Raw genomic sequence first — 22,788 nt, forward strand, 5'->3', positions numbered from 1 at the left:
AATACAGAAAGGGTTTATTTTCTGAGAAGAATCTTACTTCCTCTTCCATTCCAACTTGCTGAACTCCCTTCAAAACCCATCCAAGTTCTCTTTTCTCCCAGTGCTCTTCTTGAAGGCCGACCAGAGTTCTTCTGGCCTTCATCTATTCCTCTCAGCTTCTCCTTCCTTTGTCTTCCCAACAGTGGAGGACCTTTCCCTTGCCCTTCCACTGCTCTTCTTTTCCTTTCTACCTCTTCCATCTCTTGAAACAAGATCCAAGGCCTTTGTGCCTTAGATTTGTCCCTGCAAACTCTTCCAGTCCTTCTCGCAGCTAGACCAGAAATATCCTAGCCCCCTTCCTCTCACCTTTTCTCCCTCCTCTCAGCAACTCCTATTTTATTTTCCCCTTGAAAGTTATGTTGTTTCTCCACAGCTGGTACCAACATCCTGCCTGTAAGCTGAGCTTTCATCTACCAACGCATAGCTACTAAAATAGTTGCTACTCCACCTCAGTCAATAATGATGTAGGCAGGGCAGAATAGAGTGCACACCATTTTAACTTTGCTCTGTGATTCGACTCGTGAAATGGTTAAATTATTGTTTAACGTTTCCATCAAAACTTAACCAGCAGCATCATTGCCATTGGCAAGTGATGATCTTGATGCATAAACACATCCAGTTGATCAATGTCTCACCTCCAGGGAGCCCGTCCCACACTTCCAGCCAGTCGTACTTGCAGTCCCCCTCTCCGCCCGGCAGGGGGTCGTTCTCCAGGTCAAAGGTGAGGAAGGTGAGGGTCACATCCATGCTGGGAGGGACAATGATGATGAAGGAGCACTCCAGGTTGTGGGGGTATTTGTCGGGGTAGCCCGGCGACTCAATGAGACCCAAGGGAGTGGTGAAGTTCCGGGAACAGTCGGAACCTGGAATGAAGACACAGACATAAAATGTAAATTAAGAGACTTATAGCCTGTTGAATAGAAAATATATTACAGCAGTTTGACACCATAGACTGTGCGCGTATTAGGGCTTTTGGAACTAATACCGAAAGTCGAATATAATTCAATTAGTAAAACAAAATCAATACTATACGAGTGCTTAAATTACAACTCGTTGTGACTTTATTTTATAAATATGTTCGCTAACGTTAGCTAATCTCCCTCTTCTCGCCTTGGCCTACCCGCATGTGTCACTCATGTCACGTCTCATGAACAATAAGTTAGCGGGAGTGAGAAATACAAGGCATTGTGAGGTCTAAGCTAACATTACGTACCGAGTAATGTTAGTACAACATCACAGAGCTAACGTTACGTACGTAACATACGTTTTAACATGACTTAAAAATCAACATCTAGCTAGCTACCAAGCCAAAGTGCTTATGTTAACATTAGTTAGCTAGCTAGTTCCTGCGTCGCGAGTTATAGTAACGTTAGCTTAGCTGGGAGCTTCATGGAGACAGCTAAAGTTTATTTTAGCTACCTACAGCCATCAGAGTTAGCTTCGACTTCATATATTACCTTCTAATAGTTGTATTCTCAGTAACGTGACAATCTGCAAGAAACAGGTTGCTTATAAATTACTAAAATAGTAGTGACAGCACTGTTTGGCTTAGTTATTAATGCCGTTAGCATCGTGGCTAACACTATTGTTACTTAGCTAGCGCTACCTAGTTTATGACAAATCGTTTCGGCTGTGCTTTCTAACATGGTGTCATTGTGCTAACCGAGCACCGTTAGCCATTACAACAGAGCCGCTTCACTACACTTGTTAGATAATGTTTAATTACAGAGTTCTCTGTTGATTTGTGTTGTGTGTGTGGTGGAAAATGAATGTAAACAAAGTTGCGAGCAATGCGCCGCCGCCATGACGTATAGGTCCCCTTCAAGGCCAGGCTATTCTTATTCTATTCTTGATAATATATGTTGTTTTCCCACCTGGAGTGGTAACGAAAATAATTTCCCCCTGAGATTATTAAAGTATTTCTGATTCTGATTCTGATTATTGTTAGTAGTCCCTCTAGTGGACAAACATGTAACAACAACGACATGCTTACAGTGGCATCGACAATGCATAAGCCTGAGTAGTGTAATACATAATAACAGGATGCATTTGAGCATTAAATATTTGAATATAAAAAAAAAATGGTAATGGTACTATAGAGGAAGATTGACAGCTCTAGCGCATATACTTCAAACTAATGCTATTATCCAGGGCACTCTGATGCAATGCTTGCCTTCAAACTGACTAGACGGAACACAATTTCATAACTCCCAGTATAGCCATCTCATCTTCTTTGACCTGATAGAAGTCTGGCTATGTGAAATTATCTCTGACTCCACTTTTTATACTTTAAATTCAGTTAATGTGATTGTTGGGAAACATGAAGTATTTAGAGCTTAGTTAGGGCTGCTGTAGTCTGAAATTGTGTGCTGAAGTAAAGGTAGTTTTATGTACACATGAAAAAATGTATCCAAACGTGCGAAGAGTGATGTAAAATGGCCATTTAGGTTATTGATATGCACCTTAAAAACCATAACATAACATTTTGCCGAGCAGGCTTTTCAAGTTCAAAAACTGTAACCGTTTAATACTGTTCCATCTGTAAAGACAAAGATACAGCAGAGCACAAGCCAGGGAGCAACATACTGAGTGCCAAAAAGCCCAAGTTTGGGTGTCCTTAACAGAAAAATGCATCTGCTTGTGTGTCTAAAGTGCTGTTGAGCAAGATGCTGTATCCCTACCAGCACTTGAGAAAAAGGCAACCTCAACCCCAAAAGAGGCAGTGCTCTATGAGTATTAACAGAGAGATTGAGGAGTTAAAATGAGACAGAAGGAAACATATAAAGACACAGAGAGAGAGAAGAAAACCAGTGGGAAATAAAATTAAGCTAGGAGAGAGAGAGAGATAGTAAGAAAGAAAAAAAATGAAGATATGCAAGTGAAAAACATGTAAACAGAAAAATAGGGGTAGGAAAGACAGATGTAGAATATGTTGACAGTATCATGGTTTGGTGGTCTAACAGTTATGAGAAGCTTTAGATATCATCATGTGCACACACACACACACACACACACACACATACACTGTCTAAACCTCTTATGGTAACCCATTTCTCTCCAGTGTGTTTGGGTGTCTGCTATTGTGCTTGCGTGCTTGCATGAGTAAATGAAGAGAAAGTAAGAACACATTAAGAGAGTGTGTGTATTCTGGCATGGAAAGTGCATTTAAATATGTGTGAGTGTGTCCATGTACAGTTACTGTATATGTAACAACCTGTCTACAGCTGCATTGGCTGCATAACAGCTTCCACTTTGTGCTTATAACTGCAACCAAAAGTCTTTTTAGGCGTTGGATGTATTTTTTCTTACTTAAGTATTGTGAGTAAATGTAATGGGCTTTTAGAGCTGTCAATAAGGAACTTGGTCCACAACTAAAATGGCTAGTTTCGCCGGAGATCTCCATGGAAACTAGGTTGTTACCAGGATGTGGATGGACTCAGTCAGTAAGTTAGCAGAGTGAAAGATGCTGTCAGAATCAGGCAGAAAGTCTGCATGTGTCTGTGTGAGTCCATGCACTTTTTTTTTTAAATTGTATTTATAGTAATGATAATGATAAAAGAAACTTTTGTCAATGTAAAATATGTTGTTTTTACTGTATCCACCCTTCCTTTCCTTTTACTTTCATTTTAAATAATAAGCTCATTCTGTAATTTGACTGATCCTGCACAGCAGCAGTCTAGGAACATGCATGCCAAAATCAAAGTCATTTGTGTTTATGGTATGCTTACAATTGCAGAAATTACAATACACCAAATACATGTTCCCTATTTTGGTTTCTTTGCTGAATGCCTGTCATACATCTGTGTCCTCATCCATTTTCCACTGCAACCATCTATTTTTGAGTGCGACGGATATTGTCTGTTTGTCTTGAAATATCCCTGTTTGTCTGTTTTTCTGTCCTACATTCCAGTCTAAATTGCTTGTTATCCTGACCTTGCTCCTCATGTATGGATCTCAGATACAAGCAAACACACACTCGCGCACACACAGACAGTGTCTCTCACGGGGTTCCCCTTACGTCTGGCCCCCTGCATAGTCAGTTGCTGGATAGCACCAGCCTGCGTGACTATGAGCATTTGTGTGTGTGTGTGTGTGTGTGTGTGTGTGTGTGTGTGTGTGTGTGTGTGTGTGTGTGTGTGTGTGTGTGTGTGTGTGTGTGTGTGTGTGCGTGTGGGTTGGTGTGTAGAGTGAACGCCTGACATGTTCTGTTGCCGGCAGCAATTTTATACCCTTCTCATTACTTCATGTTCATGAACATCGCAAAAACACTTGTGCCCTCCTTTCTCCTGTCTTTGTCCGGTCTGTCCCCTCTCCACATTCTCTTTCATTTTTCAAAGTAAACTAAAACCCAAAAAGGATTGTAGTACACTTTTTTTTGAAATATTCAAAAGTGCTTGTAGTCTCCTTTGTACGAAATCTGTTTGTACATCTCTGTTTTCTATGACTTATGTCCCGCTCTTTTCTCCTCATTTATTTTATCCTTCCTTTTTTTAAATTGTGTATCTCCCCCTCTTCTCTCCTTTTCTTTTCTGATCTTTCTTACCCTCTTCTCTCCTGCTGTTCTTTTTTTACCCTAATCCCATGCATCTTTTCATCTTCCAAAGCTCCATGGTTCCCTTTCCTCCTTCTGTCTCATTTTCCTATTCTTCTCCTCACTTCCCAACTGTTTGAATTGGATGAGTGTGAAAAAAACACGTTTTACTTTGGGGTAAGGAAGTGTGTGTGTGTGTGTGTGTGTGTGTGTGTGTGTGTGTGTGTGTGTGTGTGTGTGTGTGTGTGTGTGTGTGTGTGTGTGTGTGTGTGTGTGTGTGTGTGTGTGTGTATGCGCGTGTGTGCATGTGTGTGTTGCTGGGTAGATCTGGCGCTGGTGCTTATGGCTCACTGATCTCAGGGAGACAAGACAAGGTCTGTCAGTGTGTGTGTGTGTGTGTGTGTGTGTGTGTGTGTGTGTGTGTGTGTGTGTGTGTGTGTGTGTGTGTGTGATTATGTCTATGTCTCTGGTAAGCTGTCATACAGACATCTACTTTCATTCAAACTGTCTTTCATGCCAATGGGCTATTAGTCGGATCAAACCCACAATTATTCCCTCCGAGCTCCAACACACACACACACGCACATGCACTGGAGAATTAACATACACACTGACAGACAGACACACACCGCAGGCCCACACACAGCTCAGTGGTTGCTGCAAAACCACAGCTTGGTTTTTCCATATGTGTGATTAGATTCTACCTCAGTGTCATTGAAGTTGGAGGCTCGTGTTGGTGAAGCTCCTCTGACATTACATATCAGCTTCTGTCAATGAATCACAGCAGGGATTTCCCTCCACAATAAACTCCCTATTCAACCAAATTACCGCTGATATATGAAATCAAACTGTCACAAGACAACCAACCCTTTAGCTACCCAAATGCAATTTGCTAAAAGTACTAAACCAGCATTGCTTTGATGATGTAAATCAGTGAAACATTTTCAGATTTACTTTTTGAGTTTGATATCTCAGAACACTCTGCCATAACTCAAACTGCTTTATTCTAATATTAATAAACAAACAAACCAATTTAAACAAATCTTAGAGAAAGAGAAAACAGAAAGAAACATTCTGCATTCATCTATCACATTACACCAATTTTAAAATCTCCATCAGTAGGTGGCAGAATGAAAAATATCCTATAAACAGCGATGTAAGCAAAACCACTGTTTGAGTGAAGGTATTTCAAAATGGCACAATATGCTACACTGCAGACCAAGAAAACTATTACATTTGTAATTTAGGTTTAAGTTTATTGTGCATTTGTTACATTAGCCCTACCGCAGAGCACCTTTTGCTCCTCACTGGGTCAGATCTGGATCCACTTTCCTTAATGATAAGCCAGAGGAAGGTGGAGCGAGCATTCTGATTGGTTAGACGGTGTAATAAACTGGCTTGATAGGTAGTCGGACAGAGGCAGAGAGGAAGTGCCTAAGGGTATTTGATAGAATGTAAACAACAGCAGTCATTGGAAGGATTGTCACGATAGCGTCCACATTACACCGCCTGAGGAGTGTGTGTTTGTGTGTGTTTGTGTTACTCACAGAAATCTGTTGCAATATCGAGACTCACTTATCATTTAGGTCAAAGGCTATTCCCCACAAGGTAAACTGTCAAAATAAGGTTACGATTTGGTTTTTGGTTAAGGTTAGATGTTTAAGGTTGTGGTTAAGGTTAGGATAAGTGTCCAGGGAATAACTGAAAGTCGATGAAATGTCCTCCTAAGTGACAAAAATAGATAATATGTGTGCGTGTGCGTGTGTGTAAGGGAGTTAACATTTGCGTGCAGTCATGCAAGCTGCCCTGCATTTGTGAGTAACCGTCCAGTCAGCATCAGTGCATTCATATGTGTGTGTGTGTGTCTGGAGAGTTCTGGGTCACAATAACAGCTGGGGGCACAGTGCCTAGCCAGTGAATTTTGATTGGTTGCCACATTCTAGTGGCTGTGTTCCTATTGGCTGGAATTTTACTACAGTAGCCATAGTGATAGAGCTGTAAACAAAAACAAGTGTGGCATGTTTATGTGATTCTTTGTGTTATTATTAGTATTTTTTAGTTAGTCCAAGTCCTAAGATTTGATGTCTGTTACTAGCACGCACATGTCTTTGTTTGTGTGTATCTTAGTATCAATGCATTATATGTCCATATTTACAAGCTCTATATGTGTGTACTATATGTTCTGCAAATGTGACTGTAAAATGGACAAAAACACATTATTGGTTTTGTGTTGTAGGTACATGTTTTCCATGGTAAATGGTTTTCTGTATATGTGTATGTGTGCCCGTTTTCCAGACTGATTAGACTGTTAATCTTTGAGGGGTCCAGTAATTAGGACACCCAGAGCGTGGGCGACAATCTCCTCCAACACACACACACACACACACACACCCTTTCATCATTCCAAAACACTCACCCAAGTAGACCCCCGCCCCCTAAATACTCCGACAAAGGATGAAGGAATCATGAGGAGAAAAGCAAAACCATTACCAACGCTAGTAAAATGGAACAAGACTACTCGTTTTAGATTTAAAGGATTCTAATAAAGAAAATCACCGGGTTTGTTAAAAAAGAGCATCTTGGTTTAAAATAATTTCCCCACACATTATACATACAAACGTTTGTTTCCTGTCCCAAAAAATACTTCCTGTAACAGGGATTTAAGAGAAAAATATGGAGAAAAGTCAAATGAGTCCCACAAAGTGATTATACAAATTAATTTAAACTACTGTTTGCGGCCCAAATTGTATTTTCTTAGACATTTTTTTCATTTTCAAAAAGAAACTGATAATTTCTAATTAAACAATAAATACAAAGAGCTGAAATAATGAACTTTGAAAAAGTTGATGAAAAGGTTTAATTAACAAAAAAAGATTATACCACAAAAAGTACAGCTGTACTTGAAACCTCTTCTCTACAAGTGACTCTATCCTTGTTTTTTCCCCATATTTAAAGTAGTGAGAGTATATTTGCCAGCAAGTGGAGGACGGGGAAATACACGAGAGACTTTGCAGGTTGAACAGAACAGAATGTGCAGGGGTAGCACAGACAGATACATATTTAGACAGTTTACTGTGAGGCTATACAGTATGTATAACACACACACATACACCCTGACACACAAAATCTAGTCACCCACGTAACCAGACGTTCTGCTGCACCTTCCAGGATAACAAGATCTTGTTAGCAGTATGACAACAGCTTGAGTGTTCCAAACGGCTCCATTATTACTGCCAGGGAAGGCTGGGCACAGAAATACACATCTACAGACAACCACACACACAAAGTTACACAGACAAACTGAGGAAGTCCAGTATATGCTAATGTATAACTTATCAATCGAAGCAGCTGTCAATACAAACAGAGATCATGTCTGTAGTTGATGGTAAACTGGGTAGGATTACCTCTAAATAGAGACCATCCAACCGAAAGAAAAAAAACCTAGAGAATCGTCGTTTCAGCATATGCCCCCCAAATTCCTACAGCAGCCTCTAGCAGAAGTCGGATATGGAACAAAACATCAGACTTCAACGACTTCAAACGAAGACCGCTGTCGGTTTCCAGTTCCATAGCAACAGACAACGTGGGTTTCTTTTGAAAATGACTACGATTGTTCTGTAACCTCAAAGTTACTATCTCGAAGATCCTTTAACTAAGTACTTATTTTAACCCAAACCATGATGTTTTCCTAAAGCTAACCACACTTTAACCAGAATAATGTCACATCATAAAACAGATATGCAACAGTGATTTGTAACAGTTATGGAAGGCAAATGATGTCATCCTGCCGATGTGGTCATGTGAAATCATTTGAACTCCAACAATGGCTGCTTTCATGTTTTAATCTCAAGGACTGCATGCTCTTATTTGGGAAGGAAATTGTACCACCCTTGGATTTACAATACCTTTTTTATAATCTCTATTGTGAGAGAAAAAGAAAAATGTTTTGCTTTGTTCCTAAACTTTTTACATGTGACATAACTTTATTCACTCTTTTCATAAACAATAGTAACGTACTGAAATTGTGAACTGAATGTTGACGATGAATTACTAACTATTGTTTCTATTACAGCAACCGCAAACATAGACTTCATCTTAATGCTTTCCATGAACCTACTATAATAATGTTTTATGTTTTTATTTTTGGTAATCAATTTATTTATTCACAAACCTCTCTCAGTGTTTGTGTCTCTCTCTGTTTCTCCCTAGGGTGCTCGGGTGTTAACACTGACACCCTTGTTGTTTTAAAGTCCATCAGGTGGACTGTGTCAGGCACAAAACACACCCACACACACACACACACACACACACACACACACACACACACACAAGAAATCCCAACAGGCTAGTGCCAGCAAGTGAGAAACACGACAACCGCACGTGTTGTGTTAGTAACCTCAGCCCTCTGTGCATGTGTGTGTGTGTGTGTGTGTCTCAGGGGAACAGGGCTCAGGACTCAATTAAGGGGGCATGTGTGGAATGCTTTCAGGGGGAACGGGACAAGATGGCTGTGGGGCCGACACTATGCGCCCCTCTGTCTCACTTGCCCTTGATCTCAATTGGTCTCGCTTTGGCTGACCCATGGCAGCGTGAAGGGGAGCCATGTCAGACACACACACACACATGCACACACACACACACACACACACACACACACACACACACACACACACACAAAGTGCCATGAAGGGGAGAGATGTCTCGCCTGGACAGTCTAAAGGGCTCTCAAGGGTCCTCTGCTGTGTCTCTCGTCTCTTTCTCTCCCACACCAGGGAGATAAACGAGGCTTGGTCACCTAATGAAGCATGTTGAGTCCTCTATAAGTAGCTTGTAATACAGTTACTAATAGCCTTTGTAAAGGTGCAATCCTTCTAAAATCCTGTTCACTTTTGTTAAGTCTTTCCATGTGTGAGGGTCATTTACAGGGATAATGTCCCTCTTTCTCAAAATATAGACTTCAGGTAAAGTATCTATATAACAATGTCACATACTGTACTGGGGCATCTTGGAGTCGGAAGGTTTAAGACGCTGACCATCACAGCATTCCCTGTTCAAGTCTGACTTTTTCTTATTTTCTGTCAATTTTCTACTGTCTGTCTATGTAATACAAATAAAGAAATAAATAACAATATTCTGCACACATGTTTATCTGTGTCTGCCAGTTTCACTGCGTCATTATCTCTATGTTGAGTGAAATATCAAAACCCAAAATGCCTTCTTTCGGCTGCACCACTATTAAAAATCTAACATGTACTCCTGATTTGACACACATTTCCCGCAAGATATACAGTTCAGTATTTATTATCATATAGGAACTTTGGGAGTTGACTATAATTTAAAAAGGTAAACTATGCCTAACTACCCTGCTTCTATTACCTTGTCTGTATCAAAAGTAACAGTAGCATCCACTGACCGGTTTTGAAGATCTCGTAGCGCAGCGAGAAGCCCGCCCCCTGGTGGGCGTAGTCCGATACGAACTTGATGTGGAGTGAGGGCCCTGACGATATGATTGGTGCAGGGGCGATGTTGCTGCAGTGCTTCCCCAGTAGGTCAGCCGTCTCCGAGTTCCCATCATGGATCTCTACGTAGTCATACCTGCAGAAAACATCAAACAAATATCATTAAATACCTTCCCTCCCACATACATACATACATACATAAATACACGCATACATATATATATTGTGGTTAACAAAAAACTACGCTACTTATTACTATCCTGAGATTTGCAGCTCGTGGAAACAGTGAAAGTAAATATCACTTTCAGTGAAATGCAAATCCACAGGGGCATTAATAACCTACAGTGCTAAATATCTACTATTGTACATGCTTGATGTACAGACATTTAATTAATGTATTGATGAGGTGTTTGTGGAAGACGGGTGACAAGACTTTAATTTGAGGAAGAGGATATTGTTAAAGCCTTCCAAGCTGCTTTGCCTCTGATGTTATTAGTTTCTTTTTTCTTCATTTGTTTTTTCATCTGGCAGGCATCACATCGGCTTTGGCTACAAAACGGAAGCAATGAGCAAATTGTTTGCATCTATCAGTGGCTAGAGGGACTTATTCTGAAAGCAGTTACTATTAGCAGAAGCAGAGGTGTTTACAATTCAAATGAATGCAGCACGAGACACTGGCAGTTCACAGATGGTGGAGGAGGAAAAGAACCACCTGCATAAGGCAAAATAGAAATCAAAACCTTTTTTTTTTATTCCATAAGTATACACTCAATAAGTGAGTGTATACTCCAACTGCTATGGGCTTTATGGCCTATAGAGCACCATTTTATGGATTATAACTATATTATAATATAAACAAAAGTAAAGTGTTAATGTAAGAATGTGTGCTCCCTTTCAGCTTGTTTTTAGATTAAGATGAATAAATTCAAATTCAAAATAAAACTGATTCCCAAACGCAAGCTAATTTGATTAATTTTCTACTTATTTTATTTTCTACTTATTCTTGAAGTGAATTACCAGTTTCCATGCAATGTAATGCTTTCAGAAGAAATGATAGCCAAACAAGTTTTGTGTTATTGTGCAAGAAAGTAGATATAAACAAGAAAATGTGCCACACGTGACTTGTCCTTTATGTTACACTTGTGTCAAAGTCAGAGTGTGAGAGCTTTTTGAACTACGAATGCACCCTACAGCCTTTGATGCTAGAAAAGGATTATTGTGGAACAAATTACTCTAGTTTACATCTTTGCCCGGGTCTTATTCAATAATGTTTGTAAGTCAGCCTGGAGGCTTTCCGCTCTCAGAGAAATTCACATTTTCCACTTTTTACAGTGGATTTAGGTCACTTCAGAATTCCCCTTCTTCTTTTCTTAGAAATATCTCAATTTTTTACTGACTATTATAGAAGGACTGTACTGAAATAGCCTAAATAAACATGTTGGTACTGAATGAAGAAATAGATGGATTATAATTAACAAGGATGCATCAGTACACAAAGACTAAACACGCGAGAGAAACGCCATTTGTTTCTCTCGAATGCCCAAGACGAATTTCTCCTAAAGGAGACAATAAAGGCTTATCTTAGCTTATCTTAGCTTACATGCTTATGGGAATATCAACAACTGACATTAAAGTGACAATTTTTCTGTCACATCACATCAAGTGCTGCAACTTGTTTATAGTAGTTTTCTTGCACACAAAAAGCCAAATACAAACAGAAAGACAGAAAGGTTGCCTAGGACCATTTGTAGGAAAGGTTCTGACTTGAAATGTATTTTCATTCCCATTTCTTTCATGTGTTCTGACCACAAATGTCCCGTCTCAGACCCACAGCAGGAGTGTTGCCTCTTTGTCTGGATACCAAAGACACACCTGCCTGGCTCTAAAATAGCTTCCTGGAAAGAAATTCCTTGAGCAACTTGACATGAATGAAGACATAAAGTTCGAGTTCAGAGAATTAAATTTCAATTAGGGTTTCTCTTATGGCCGGACTTTATTTGCACATCATATCGATCAGTTCTGACTGCAGTGCCTCTAATTGCTCCGATATTGAGGCTTTCTACATTTCTCTAAAGTAATCAAATGAACATGCCTCGACCTCAAAGAACCCAAAGTGTCTTGTCAGTTCCATACAGTTTAAGCGGTATGCTTTAAGTACAACATTGATTTATTTTTATATAAATACAATGAACCAGCCACAGAAGGGCTCCCGGTGGCTCAACCTATGACAGCAAGTTTCATGTACCATGGGAAGTCTGTGGTCAGAGGGAACTACCACACATGGTGGTTTGTTGCTACTGCTACAGTTACGATACACAAATATAAAAAGGGGTGTTAATCTTTTCACTATTTGTTAGCATACAGGTATGCGGACTATGATTCCCGATCCCAGAAGTCAAAACACACACTTGGGCACACGCACACACACACACACACACACACACACACACACACACACACACACACACACACACACACACACACACACACACACACACACACACACACACACACACACACACTCTTTTGTGTCTATACACAATAAAGATCTTATCTGTTATGGTTAAGTGTCAGGGTGTGTGTGTGTGTGTGTGTGTGTGTGTGTGTGTACCTGTTTTACTATATTCGTTGGGTCCAACAACCGGGGACTACAGTATACTTTGGGGGTTGGGGGGACAGCCTCGTGGGGACCAAAATGCTGGACCCCACGAGTTTAAAGGGCGTTTTTTGAGGGTTAAGACTTGGTTTTAGGATTAGGGTTAGAATTAGGTTATGGTTAGGGTGAGGGTAAGGGTTAAGGTTAGGCATTCAGTTGGGATGGTTAAGGTTAGGGTAAGGGGCTAGGGAATGCATTATGTCAATGATATGTCCCCACAAAGATAGTAATACAGACTTGTGTGTGTGTGTGTGTGTGTGTGTGTGTGTGTGTGTGTGTGTGTGTGTGTGTGTGTGTGTGTGTGTGTGTGTGTGTGTGCGTGTGCCCAAGTGCGTGTGTGTGTGTTTTTCTGACAGGTGAGCAAGCTCCTGACATAAGGGTCATACACTTCCCACTCTTCCATCATGCTTTGTGTCTGCTTTGCGTGGAACTAACACCCCAGTTATGACGCAAGCTGTCACTGCACAGTGAGCATGTGTGTGTGTGCATCTGTGTGTGTATGTGTGTGTGTGTGTGTGTGCATGTGTGTGTACGTGTTGCAGTTCCTGTCATATTTTCCCAAGAGAACGCCTCATCCCAGTGACAGTTTCCTCCTCCTCTTTTGTGAAATGACAACTTTGTTTAACGGTTACTCGTATCCTGACAAGATCTCTTTTCCTTCCTTTTCCTGGCTCACTCTTTCACTAATTACTTTTCACTGTTTCACTTTTCAACGCTATCTTTTTTTTTGATCATTCTTTGACTCCATCATTTTTCTTTCTTCATCTTTTTCTGTCCCCTTTTCCTTTCTTGCTTTCTGTAATGTGCTGTCAGGCGTATAACCAGTGGCCAAGAGCCAATGCGTGGGTGAGACAGAGGAGGCAGAGATGGGGGGACAAAGACGATATTAAAATTTGTGAATATTTGAATTTAAAACGACCCGTTATTAAAAACGCTGAGAGTGAAGATGAAGAATGAGATAGATAGATAGCTACATACTGTAGATACACCTACATTTTCAGGTTGGGTTCTGAAAAATGAACATGGGAAAATGGCATCTCTTCTTCTTTATCCTATTCCTTTTGAAAACCAATAAGATTGTGTATCACAGCTAACATCTAGTGAGGAGTGGGACAGACAGCCCAGTTACCTTGTTAAGCTGATTAAATCCATTTTGTCCCCTCCTGCTCTCCATTATTACCTTTACTGAACTTTAATAGAGCCAAACTGGGTAATAACAACAACAGATGTACCGTGTGATTGGCTATGTTGACAGAGAGTAGAAGAGAGTGATCATAGAGTGGGATAGAGCCGGCAGAAAGTTCACTACTTAACTTTCAACGCATTCTCATGAACGGGTTTGTATGATAGGCTATTGTGCGAAAATGTATGCAAAAGCAGCCGACCGGTCATGTGACAGCTAAGGTTAGCGGTCGTTACAGTTAAGTTTAGCCTACAAAAGGTGACTGGAAATACGTGGAATACATACAGTATGTATTACAGTGCATTACATACTATATGTATTACAGTGCATTAAATGATATTATGTATTACAGTGCATTACATACTATATGAATTACAGTGCATTACTTTTCATAGCCTCTGACTAACCGTGTCTGAGCAGCCTTACATAATCATTTTCCATTTTTCAGATTCATCTAGGCTGTCTAAAAAAGCTTTATTTTCAGGTGTGGCAAAACAATGAGAAAAAGATTTAAAATCAAGCCGGCACAGTGTGGACAGAGTCAGAGAGAAAGAACATGACACTGCATTCACCCTGCCAACTCCTCCCCTCAGACAGACAGTGACAGGTGTCCCTCCATCCCTTCCTCCCTCCCTACAGCTCTGTGCCTGAAAGACATACACAGCTACTTCCAAGTCAGCACACACAGACACACACACACACATACGCAAAAGACCTGCACAAACACGCAAACTTTCTGTCTCACACACAAACACACTGATGCACACACGCAGAGCCTGTGGCCATGCACTCAGATGGATCTATGGGAGGGTTTGAGGTTTCCTCTAATCTGTCTCTGTGTGGGAGGTACACAGCTTCAACAAACTGTTTAATCCCATCATCTCTCCTCTCCCCCATAGCCAATCAGTGGTTTTCGGAGTCTTGCCATAGGAAATGACAAGAAGTGTGAATTTGTTTCTCCCACCCTTTTCCCGAAATTCCCTCGTTAACAAGGAGTGTACAATATGTTTTTTTTCCCTTGCTTACATGAAGGAAATGATGAAAAAACAAATGTTGGTTCCAATATGTGTAACACGGGAGGTTACAGCTGCAAAGAAGGACACACATTTGTTATGGATTGTAAGCACAGATTGAGGGAGTAGACTTAAAGCTGAATAAAACAATTGAGCTTATGAGATATCCATGTGTGCTTGTTTGTGTGTGTGTGTGTGTGTGTGTGTGTGTGTGTGTGTGTGTGTGTGTGTGTGTGTGTGTGTGTGTGTGTGTGTGTGTGTGTGTGTGTGTGTGTGTGTGTGTGTGTGTGTGTGTGTGTGTGTTTTCGGGGCAGGGGTGTTTCATGAGCGAGAAAGCTCTCCAAAGCGAGTCTGACATGAACCAAGGAAAAGGTTTGGATACAGATGCACTTCCTCCCCTCCTCCCTCCTCCTCCTCTCTTCTGCCTTGTTCTTAATTGCCTTTCACACGTTCCATCTCTCTCTCTCTCTCTCTCTCTCTCTCTCTCTCTCTCTCTCTCTTTAGGTCAGGAGTTGTGTTCTTACACCTGCACATTTATTTCAAACATCAGGGGTGCCCTTAGCAGTAGACAGAGCGTCTGCAGACACACGCACACACACACGCACACACACACACACACACACACACACTAAAAAGAGGTTGAAACAGGCCAGACTTGTAGTAATTTGTGTCATGTTGTAAAAAGAGAATGAAAGTCAGTCCATTGAAACATTACTGTCATAGATAATTAATTGGTCCAAATTTCAATTTTATTCATTATTATGTTTTTATTTGGTATTGTTTTTTTCAACTTTTCTATCTGCTCAAGGACATTTCTCTGACAGAGAAGTTAAATCATGTGTGGCCCCAAACAAACATTCCTTAGAGGAACTGAAACAGTAAATTATGACTCTACATACATACTTTTTCCTTCCTTTCCGAATGACGCAACGCAAAATGCACTGATTTTCGTTATTGCCCATTGTGATCAACCGTATCTGAATTATAGTAACATGGACCGGCATGGACCTGTGGATAAGACAATGGGTGCCCTGCATCACTAAAAATGTGTGTTTTAATTTGGTGTGCATTAGTTCAGGTTTATGAGTATGACCCACACACTCGCCCTTGGCAAATATAGTACATTCATATACCTGCGTAGAGCAAAAAAGGCGCAGTCAGTCTGTCACTGGAGCAGTTAATAGAGAGTGAGGAAGATGACTGACTTCACTGTAATCAAGTAATAGGCCTATTACTACAGATGGTCAGTGTGTGTTTGTGTGTGTGTGTGTGTGTGTAAGAGAGTGTGTGTGTCCAGCAGTACAGCACAACCAATCGACTCCCCATTATGGCTTTAACACACATTGATCAGGGTCAGTCCTTCAAAGACACACAAACACACACACACACACACACACACACACACATTCATTACAGTAACAGACATTGATCAGGCAGACCTTCAGGGCCGCAGGGAGTGTCTGTAAATTAGACTACTGATATTATCATCATTACCTGTCTGTGTGTGTGTGTGTGTGTGTGTGTGTGTGTGTGTGTGTGTGTGTGTGTGTGTGTGTGTGTGTGTGTGTGTGTGTGTGTGAGAGAGAGAGAGAGGATTTTCTGAAATCACCCCCTTGGAGCTAAACAAATCTTCAAATTTCAGACATTTTTCTGTAACCCCAGTGTTCTGTCCTGAGTCACTCCCTTTTTCTTAAGTAGGGCCCATGGTATACACTCTCCGCTCTGCTAACAACCCAAGAATGCAATACGCCGTATTTTAATAATGTGAAGGTTGCCGGTGTGCTACGCAAAATGATAATGATTAGGCTCAGAGTAAAAAATCTTAATTTACTCCTCACTATTTAGTAAACTATTGAGGGTCTAACAGACAGAAAGTGGCAAATGAGTAAATGGGCAAATGATTTTGGACCCAGCCCAGTGCTGTGTCTATATTCTGATAGACAAATTCTGATAGTCAAAACAAATACAGGACTTTCACTCAGGAGAACGGAGTTTGTGTCCCATGTGAAAGTAAAAGTCAACTGGCATTTAGAAATTAACCAAGTCTTACCTATGAGTTTTAGGGACCTTAGTCAGTTACGCAATGACGTCCATGCTGTCATGTTATTTCCGTATTTTGGTAGTTTTACGTGACTCATTCTAAGCCAGTACCTGATGTTTTACTAACCCTAAGTTCCGTTACTATGTTTCAACAGCATGATGCCTCTCCTTGCAACAAATGAGGCAATGCAATCACTACTGTAGGAGGAAAAAACATGGTTCGCATCTATATTTAGGCATCTATGTAATGTGTCTAAAAGTTTGATTTTGATTTATCATAAACCTAAACTGTGTTGTACCATCTGGGTCCCAAGGTGTTCTCTTCCCTCCTCTCTGTGTAGCTTTCTAATAACATTGTGTTTCAGCTTAGTGCTGGGATGCTTGTCTGGATGCATGGCTCTCCTGCTGGTATATTCACTGTGATGTTAATTCAAACATGCAAGCAGCTGCTAAATGCCCACAGCTGGTAACTGAACATCCACTGTCACACCGAATGCTGTTCCACTCTTTTACTCTGTCTGTATATAAAGTATCTTCATCTCCCCTCTCCTCCCCCCAAACTTTCTCTTTTTGCCCTTATGCCCTAAGGACATTGTCGCATCACATCACTCTACCTTTTGCTCTTCTCTCATGTGCTCAGGACTTCTGCCTGCCTGTAAGGTGTGTCTGTATGTGTGCATTCAAATATTCCAAGATTTCTATCGCAATGCATGTTCAGTATGTTTTACAAGCTTCATAGTAAAACAGTTGGTTAAGATTACACTTGATACTTGTGCAAACGCGCATTACTGAGAGAAGAGGAGAGGAAAAGAGGAGGATAGAAAATTGACCCAGCATGATGTTAAATGATTGATTGAGGCAGAGTACAAAGACAAGGTCTAAATCATTAGTGAAACCATTATCGTTGACTCCAGCTTCTCTGTCATATAAATCACTTCTTAACTTATTGCTTTACTCCACACTTATTGTGTGAGCCACATAAACGTGAAACTGCCTACGTGCCTATCCGCTTGTTGTGCGTTTTAACTTTATATGAGTTTTTTGAGGGCCCAAAAAATGCTCGCACCTCTGTGTGTATTTGTATTTGTCTCATGTTTATGCAAGTGTATGTGATCCTTATATGTACTATATTGTCTGTCTGTGTGTGTGTGTGTGTGTGTGTGTGTGTGTGTGTGTGTGTGTGTGTGTGTGTGTGTGTGTGTGTGTGTGTTTTCTCTCATATCAATATTAAAGACAGCATCTGACATGGGTGTGATATGAGGTAAAGGAAGAGTGGAGAGGGTGGAGAACGAGAAGAGGATGAGAATAAGAGACAGACATATAGAAAGGGGATTTAAGTGATGGATAGACAGAGGCTGGAGGATAAAAGAGGATGAAGACAGATATAGGCTGAGGAAAGGAAAGTCTATAAATGATAAAGAGAGAAGAGACAAGGGGAGAAGGAGGGAGATGAGAAAATAAGAGAGGAAGAGAGACAGAGAGTGTGGCATTTGGATCTCTGCCTGTGTTTTCTCATATGCGATGCTGAATAACGATTTGGCCTATAAAAGATTGGCACGCTGCGGAAGGATGAAGGTGAGGAGATGCGAAGGAGGGAAGGGAAGGAAATAGGGGGAGACATTAGATGGAAGGAGAGGTTGAATAAGAGGACGGCAGGAGGAGAGGAGAGGTGATAAAGAAAGAGGCATGCAGGGAGGCGGAGGGAAAAGGAGGTGGGACAGAGGAAGGCACAAGAGCAGATGAAAGATGATAGATGGGGTCCATTGGGCAGTGGTGAGGGGGCGGGAGAGGTGAGGAAGGGTGAGATGAATGTAGGGGAGAGGAGAGGGAGGGAGAGAGAGAGAGAGAGAGGTAGCTGTCAGGATGATTTGAGCCTTCCCTCAACGGACCCTGACACTGCACTTTTCTCTAAGCAGCTGTGTGTGTGTGTGTGTGTGTGTGTGTGTGTGTGTGTGTGTGTGTGTGTGTGTGTGTGTGTGTGTGTGTGTGTGTGTGTGTGTGTGTGTGTGTGTGTGTGTGTTCTTTCCAAACACTCCAAATAGAGATCTTGCTTTCTCAGACAGGGCAGTGCAGTGAGCTAAGAGGAAAATGTGAAGCGCACAACAAACCGCTGTTGCAAAAGGCTGCATACTGCACACTTTAAAAAATGATTTTGTAGCAGTTCTTTGACCTCAACTATGTTGCCAGTTGCCACATGGACAAGATGATTTTGCATCATAAATATTCATCATTTAAAAGTGGGGCTTTTCTCTCCAATACATTCTTGAACAACTCCAAGAGGAGTTGTTGCTGTGTAGAGACCTGAGTTTGAAATGTTGATGACTGCTATTTGCAAGGTTAAAGCAATAGTTTGACATTTTTGGTAATACACTTATTTGCTTTCCTGCCAAGAGTTAGAGGAGAAGATCGATACCATGACAGTGGTATCAATCTTCTCATCTAACTCTTGGAAAAAAAAAAAAAATGCAAATAAATGTATTTCCCAAAATGTCAAACTATTCCTTCAAGTTGCTGACTAAGCCTCATGCTTACAGTGATAGAGTGGAAGTGAGGGTTGAAAATAACTGCAGAAAGAGTTGTTGAAGTGAGAGACTTTACAGTGGAAACACTATACACTCTCTGACGTAGTTCTCCTCAGAGCACACTGAGTAGAGGCTAAGATGTGTTAACTAAAAAAAGTCACATAAGGCTTTTTCAGATTAAATAAAAGACATTTCTTTGACAGTTGCACACCTGAGAACTTTCATCAACTGAAACGGCACAGACAGACATAGTCTCCTCTGTTTGTGTACCAGTCTTTCTAACTATGTCTCCTAAAAAATATGTTCCCATACAACTAAACAGCATTTGAGGGAACACATCCTGTTTTAACACATCCTCATACCAGCGACAGTCAGTTTAAACACGTGGTAAATGTGAATTAAAACAACTTGGTTAGGTTTAGGAAAATATCTTGGTTTGGGTTCAAATAAGTAGCCTAAGTTTGTTACGTATCTTAAGTTACATATGTAAGGTTAAGGTTACATAGGCGTGAACTAAATTAAGTAGGTAAATCATGTACATAAATTAAAATTACTTTTAACAGCAGTCTCCTGGGTGAAGGTCCCTGTGTTTGTTTGACCCATCCATTCACCCCAACCTCCTCCCTACGCAGACTTTGATTAGAAGTCGATACGATAAAAAGAGATACGATAAAAAAAAAAAAATCCTAATCCGGGACACATTTCCCTCGAAACGTAACTGAGAATGCAGTTTAGCTGTATGAGAAAGTCATTTTTAGGAAACAGGGCTGGTCCTTCTTGTACATTTTGATCTACTCAGCCCTGAAACACACAAACAGTACAGATGCAGCTGTTGGGTGATAACCGAAACCTGCCACCAGTGATGGACTAATGTGGTAACATAGTGCCTGTCATGTGAAGGGAAATGGTAAGTCATGGTGAGTCATGATTGGCCATGGCTATACTGATCTTAGCGGGGGTACAAGTGTTCTTTTCATCTCCCTCATTTCCTCCAGCTGTCTCACGTGGCACTTAAATTGCTACTGTATATGAATCTCAATGAAAACATCTCTATCTGTCCGACCAACTCTCCATCGATTTTGCCTGCAGTGCCAGCCGAGTGCTTGACAAAATGTGATGCCTTATAGATTACAGATTACCACCTTAAATTGCAATCAGGACCATAATAGATTAGATTGCTTCAACGTAGTGAGATAATAAAACAAGCCTTGTCTGACCGGAGCATGCAGATTCAAAACAGCGTTTGTGCAAGTGTGTGTTAATAAATGTTTTCGTGAGGCACAGATGATGACTTTTTATGATAAACAGATACACGGAGGAACCATATTGCCTGTTCATAATGTAGTTTTTGTCTATAAACACAGATGACTGCCTTATCTCAACAAGAAAAGTGCTGAGTGTGTGTGTGTGTGTGTGTGTGTGTGTTCTCCTCTCAGTAAACTGAGAATTAACAGCAGTTTGGATAATGTTCTTATGACCTTATTCAATGAATCTGATAATTTGAGAATTTTTTTTAAATACAAAGTAAGAGACAGAGAGAAAAAGAGTGGCAAATGAGACGTTTGACATCCAGAAACGGAGACAGAGACATGACAAAGACACTGGTATGTGTGTCAGGGTTGTTGCTGACAATCACTGGGTGACCACATACGTCTACCCCCCACAGACTTACACACACACCCTCTGCTTCGACTCCTTGGTCTCTTTGCCCTCTGAACCTAACAGCTCAATTTCAGCCTACCCCTGCACACACACACATACACACACATAGACACAAACACACAGACACACACACACACACACACAAACAGACACACACTCCAGGCGCTGGGCCCGTGTAGACTTAAATAGCTCTGCGCTGTAGGACAGCCTATTTCGACTTGAGATGTTACCACCAACACTGCAAATATCTCACTCTTACTTGCATGTTTTAACAATTACTTCTCGAATAGTGTAACTTGAAACAAAGTGAAACCAAGAAAATGTTTAGACACATACCAAAAGTCTAAGAACAACTACAAATACACACACACTTTATGTGTATAGCATAATAAATAAATCAGAGCCTGTTGTTTCTAGCAGTTCAAGCTGATTTCCTCCTCCTGGGAAACTACTGGACTTTAAATGGATGTACGAAATTGAAAGAGAAAGAGGAAAGAGGAGCAGGGGGAGTGGAGGGGAGATGGGAAAACAGAAAGATGGAGAGGAAAAGAGAGGGGTAGATAGAGAGAGAGAGAGAGAAAAAAAAAAAAAAAAAAAAAAAGCATATATTACTGTTAAACTGATTCTGTAGAGTAAAACTGAAAAATGACGAGGACAGGGAGACAGAGAAGTATGTTTTCCATTTCCACAGCACAGTGCGAAAGTAAAGCAAAACAGAGCGGAGTACAGCGGGCCTTTTCAACCTTTCAACAAACAGCCAGCCGGTGAAATATTGATGCTCCAATTCCAACAAAGAAATGTCTGAATGATTTTGGTACATCTGAGTGGGGAAATTCACCTATCTATAATTGATACAGCAGAAATGTTAATAACTGGAGGGGAAAGACCGGAACAGAGAAATAACTGGAGAGGGGGGAAAAGTGTAAGTGTGTGTGTGCTCGCGTGTGTGTCTCTGCCCTCTTGCCTGTGTCAGTGGGTTTGTGGCCCTCTAGTTCCCATTAGATTGCTGAGAGCCAGTGGTCTCTCCTCTACTGTGTGTCATGATGGTACCACGAAGATGAGGGAAGGCCAGTAGTTTTATTTACGGTAAGGCAAATGACAGACATCTTCACAAGTTATCTGTGGGTAGGGGATTTATTTTTTGATAACATTTCCAAAAATTTCTTTCAGCTTTTAAAATGTGCTTAGCCCAGTGAGACATTGTACTATAAGTAAATTTGGCTCTTCCAATAAAGATGACTTCACTTAACTTAAATTACTGGGAAAAAATAGCATGATTCTTAAATGTTTAAATTTTTTTGCTCCATGCCCCTTCTTATCCCGTTTGTTGTCTCTTTTTTTTCATAATACTCTTTAATGTACCTTGTAAACTATACAAATTGATTTTACTATTATTAAGATTTTTGTTATTTAAACGTCTTGCTTGTCTATCGCTCTTTCAGTAAGCGTACATGTGATTCACTGCTTAACCAGTCTCATACCTCTCTGCCAGCATTTTAACACGTTTTCCCAGCATGCCTGTTTGTTTTTCTTGATCTCTGTGTGCCGAATTTTCATTTCATGCTGCAGACCTGCCTGCCTCTCTTCCAGTCTTACCGTGCAACCAAAGCCAAACAGCCCAAAACAATGATGGACACCAAATCCTCTAATTTGTGTTAAATCTTCCGATGTGTGAAAACCATC

The 22,788-nt window shown here is 40.8% G+C and overlaps 1 protein-coding gene across 4 annotated transcripts in view; it reads right to left on the reverse strand.

Moving 5' to 3' along the window:
* LOC120569925 (neuropilin-2-like) overlaps nt 1-22,788 on the reverse strand; it is a 98,311-nt gene that overhangs the window by 60,871 nt on the left and 14,652 nt on the right. For all 4 annotated transcript variants that reach the window (XM_039818128.1, XM_039818126.1, XM_039818127.1 and 1 more), the window contains exons 3-4: nt 9,984-10,165; nt 675-902 (exon numbers count right to left, since the gene is read on the reverse strand). In XM_039818128.1, coding sequence (XP_039674062.1) covers nt 675-902; nt 9,984-10,165 — 410 coding nt within the window. The remainder of the gene's footprint in view (nt 1-674; nt 903-9,983; nt 10,166-22,788) is intronic.

This window comes from Perca fluviatilis, chromosome 12 (genome assembly GCF_010015445.1).
Source record: "Perca fluviatilis chromosome 12, GENO_Pfluv_1.0, whole genome shotgun sequence".
NCBI lineage: Eukaryota > Metazoa > Chordata > Actinopteri > Perciformes > Percidae > Perca > Perca fluviatilis.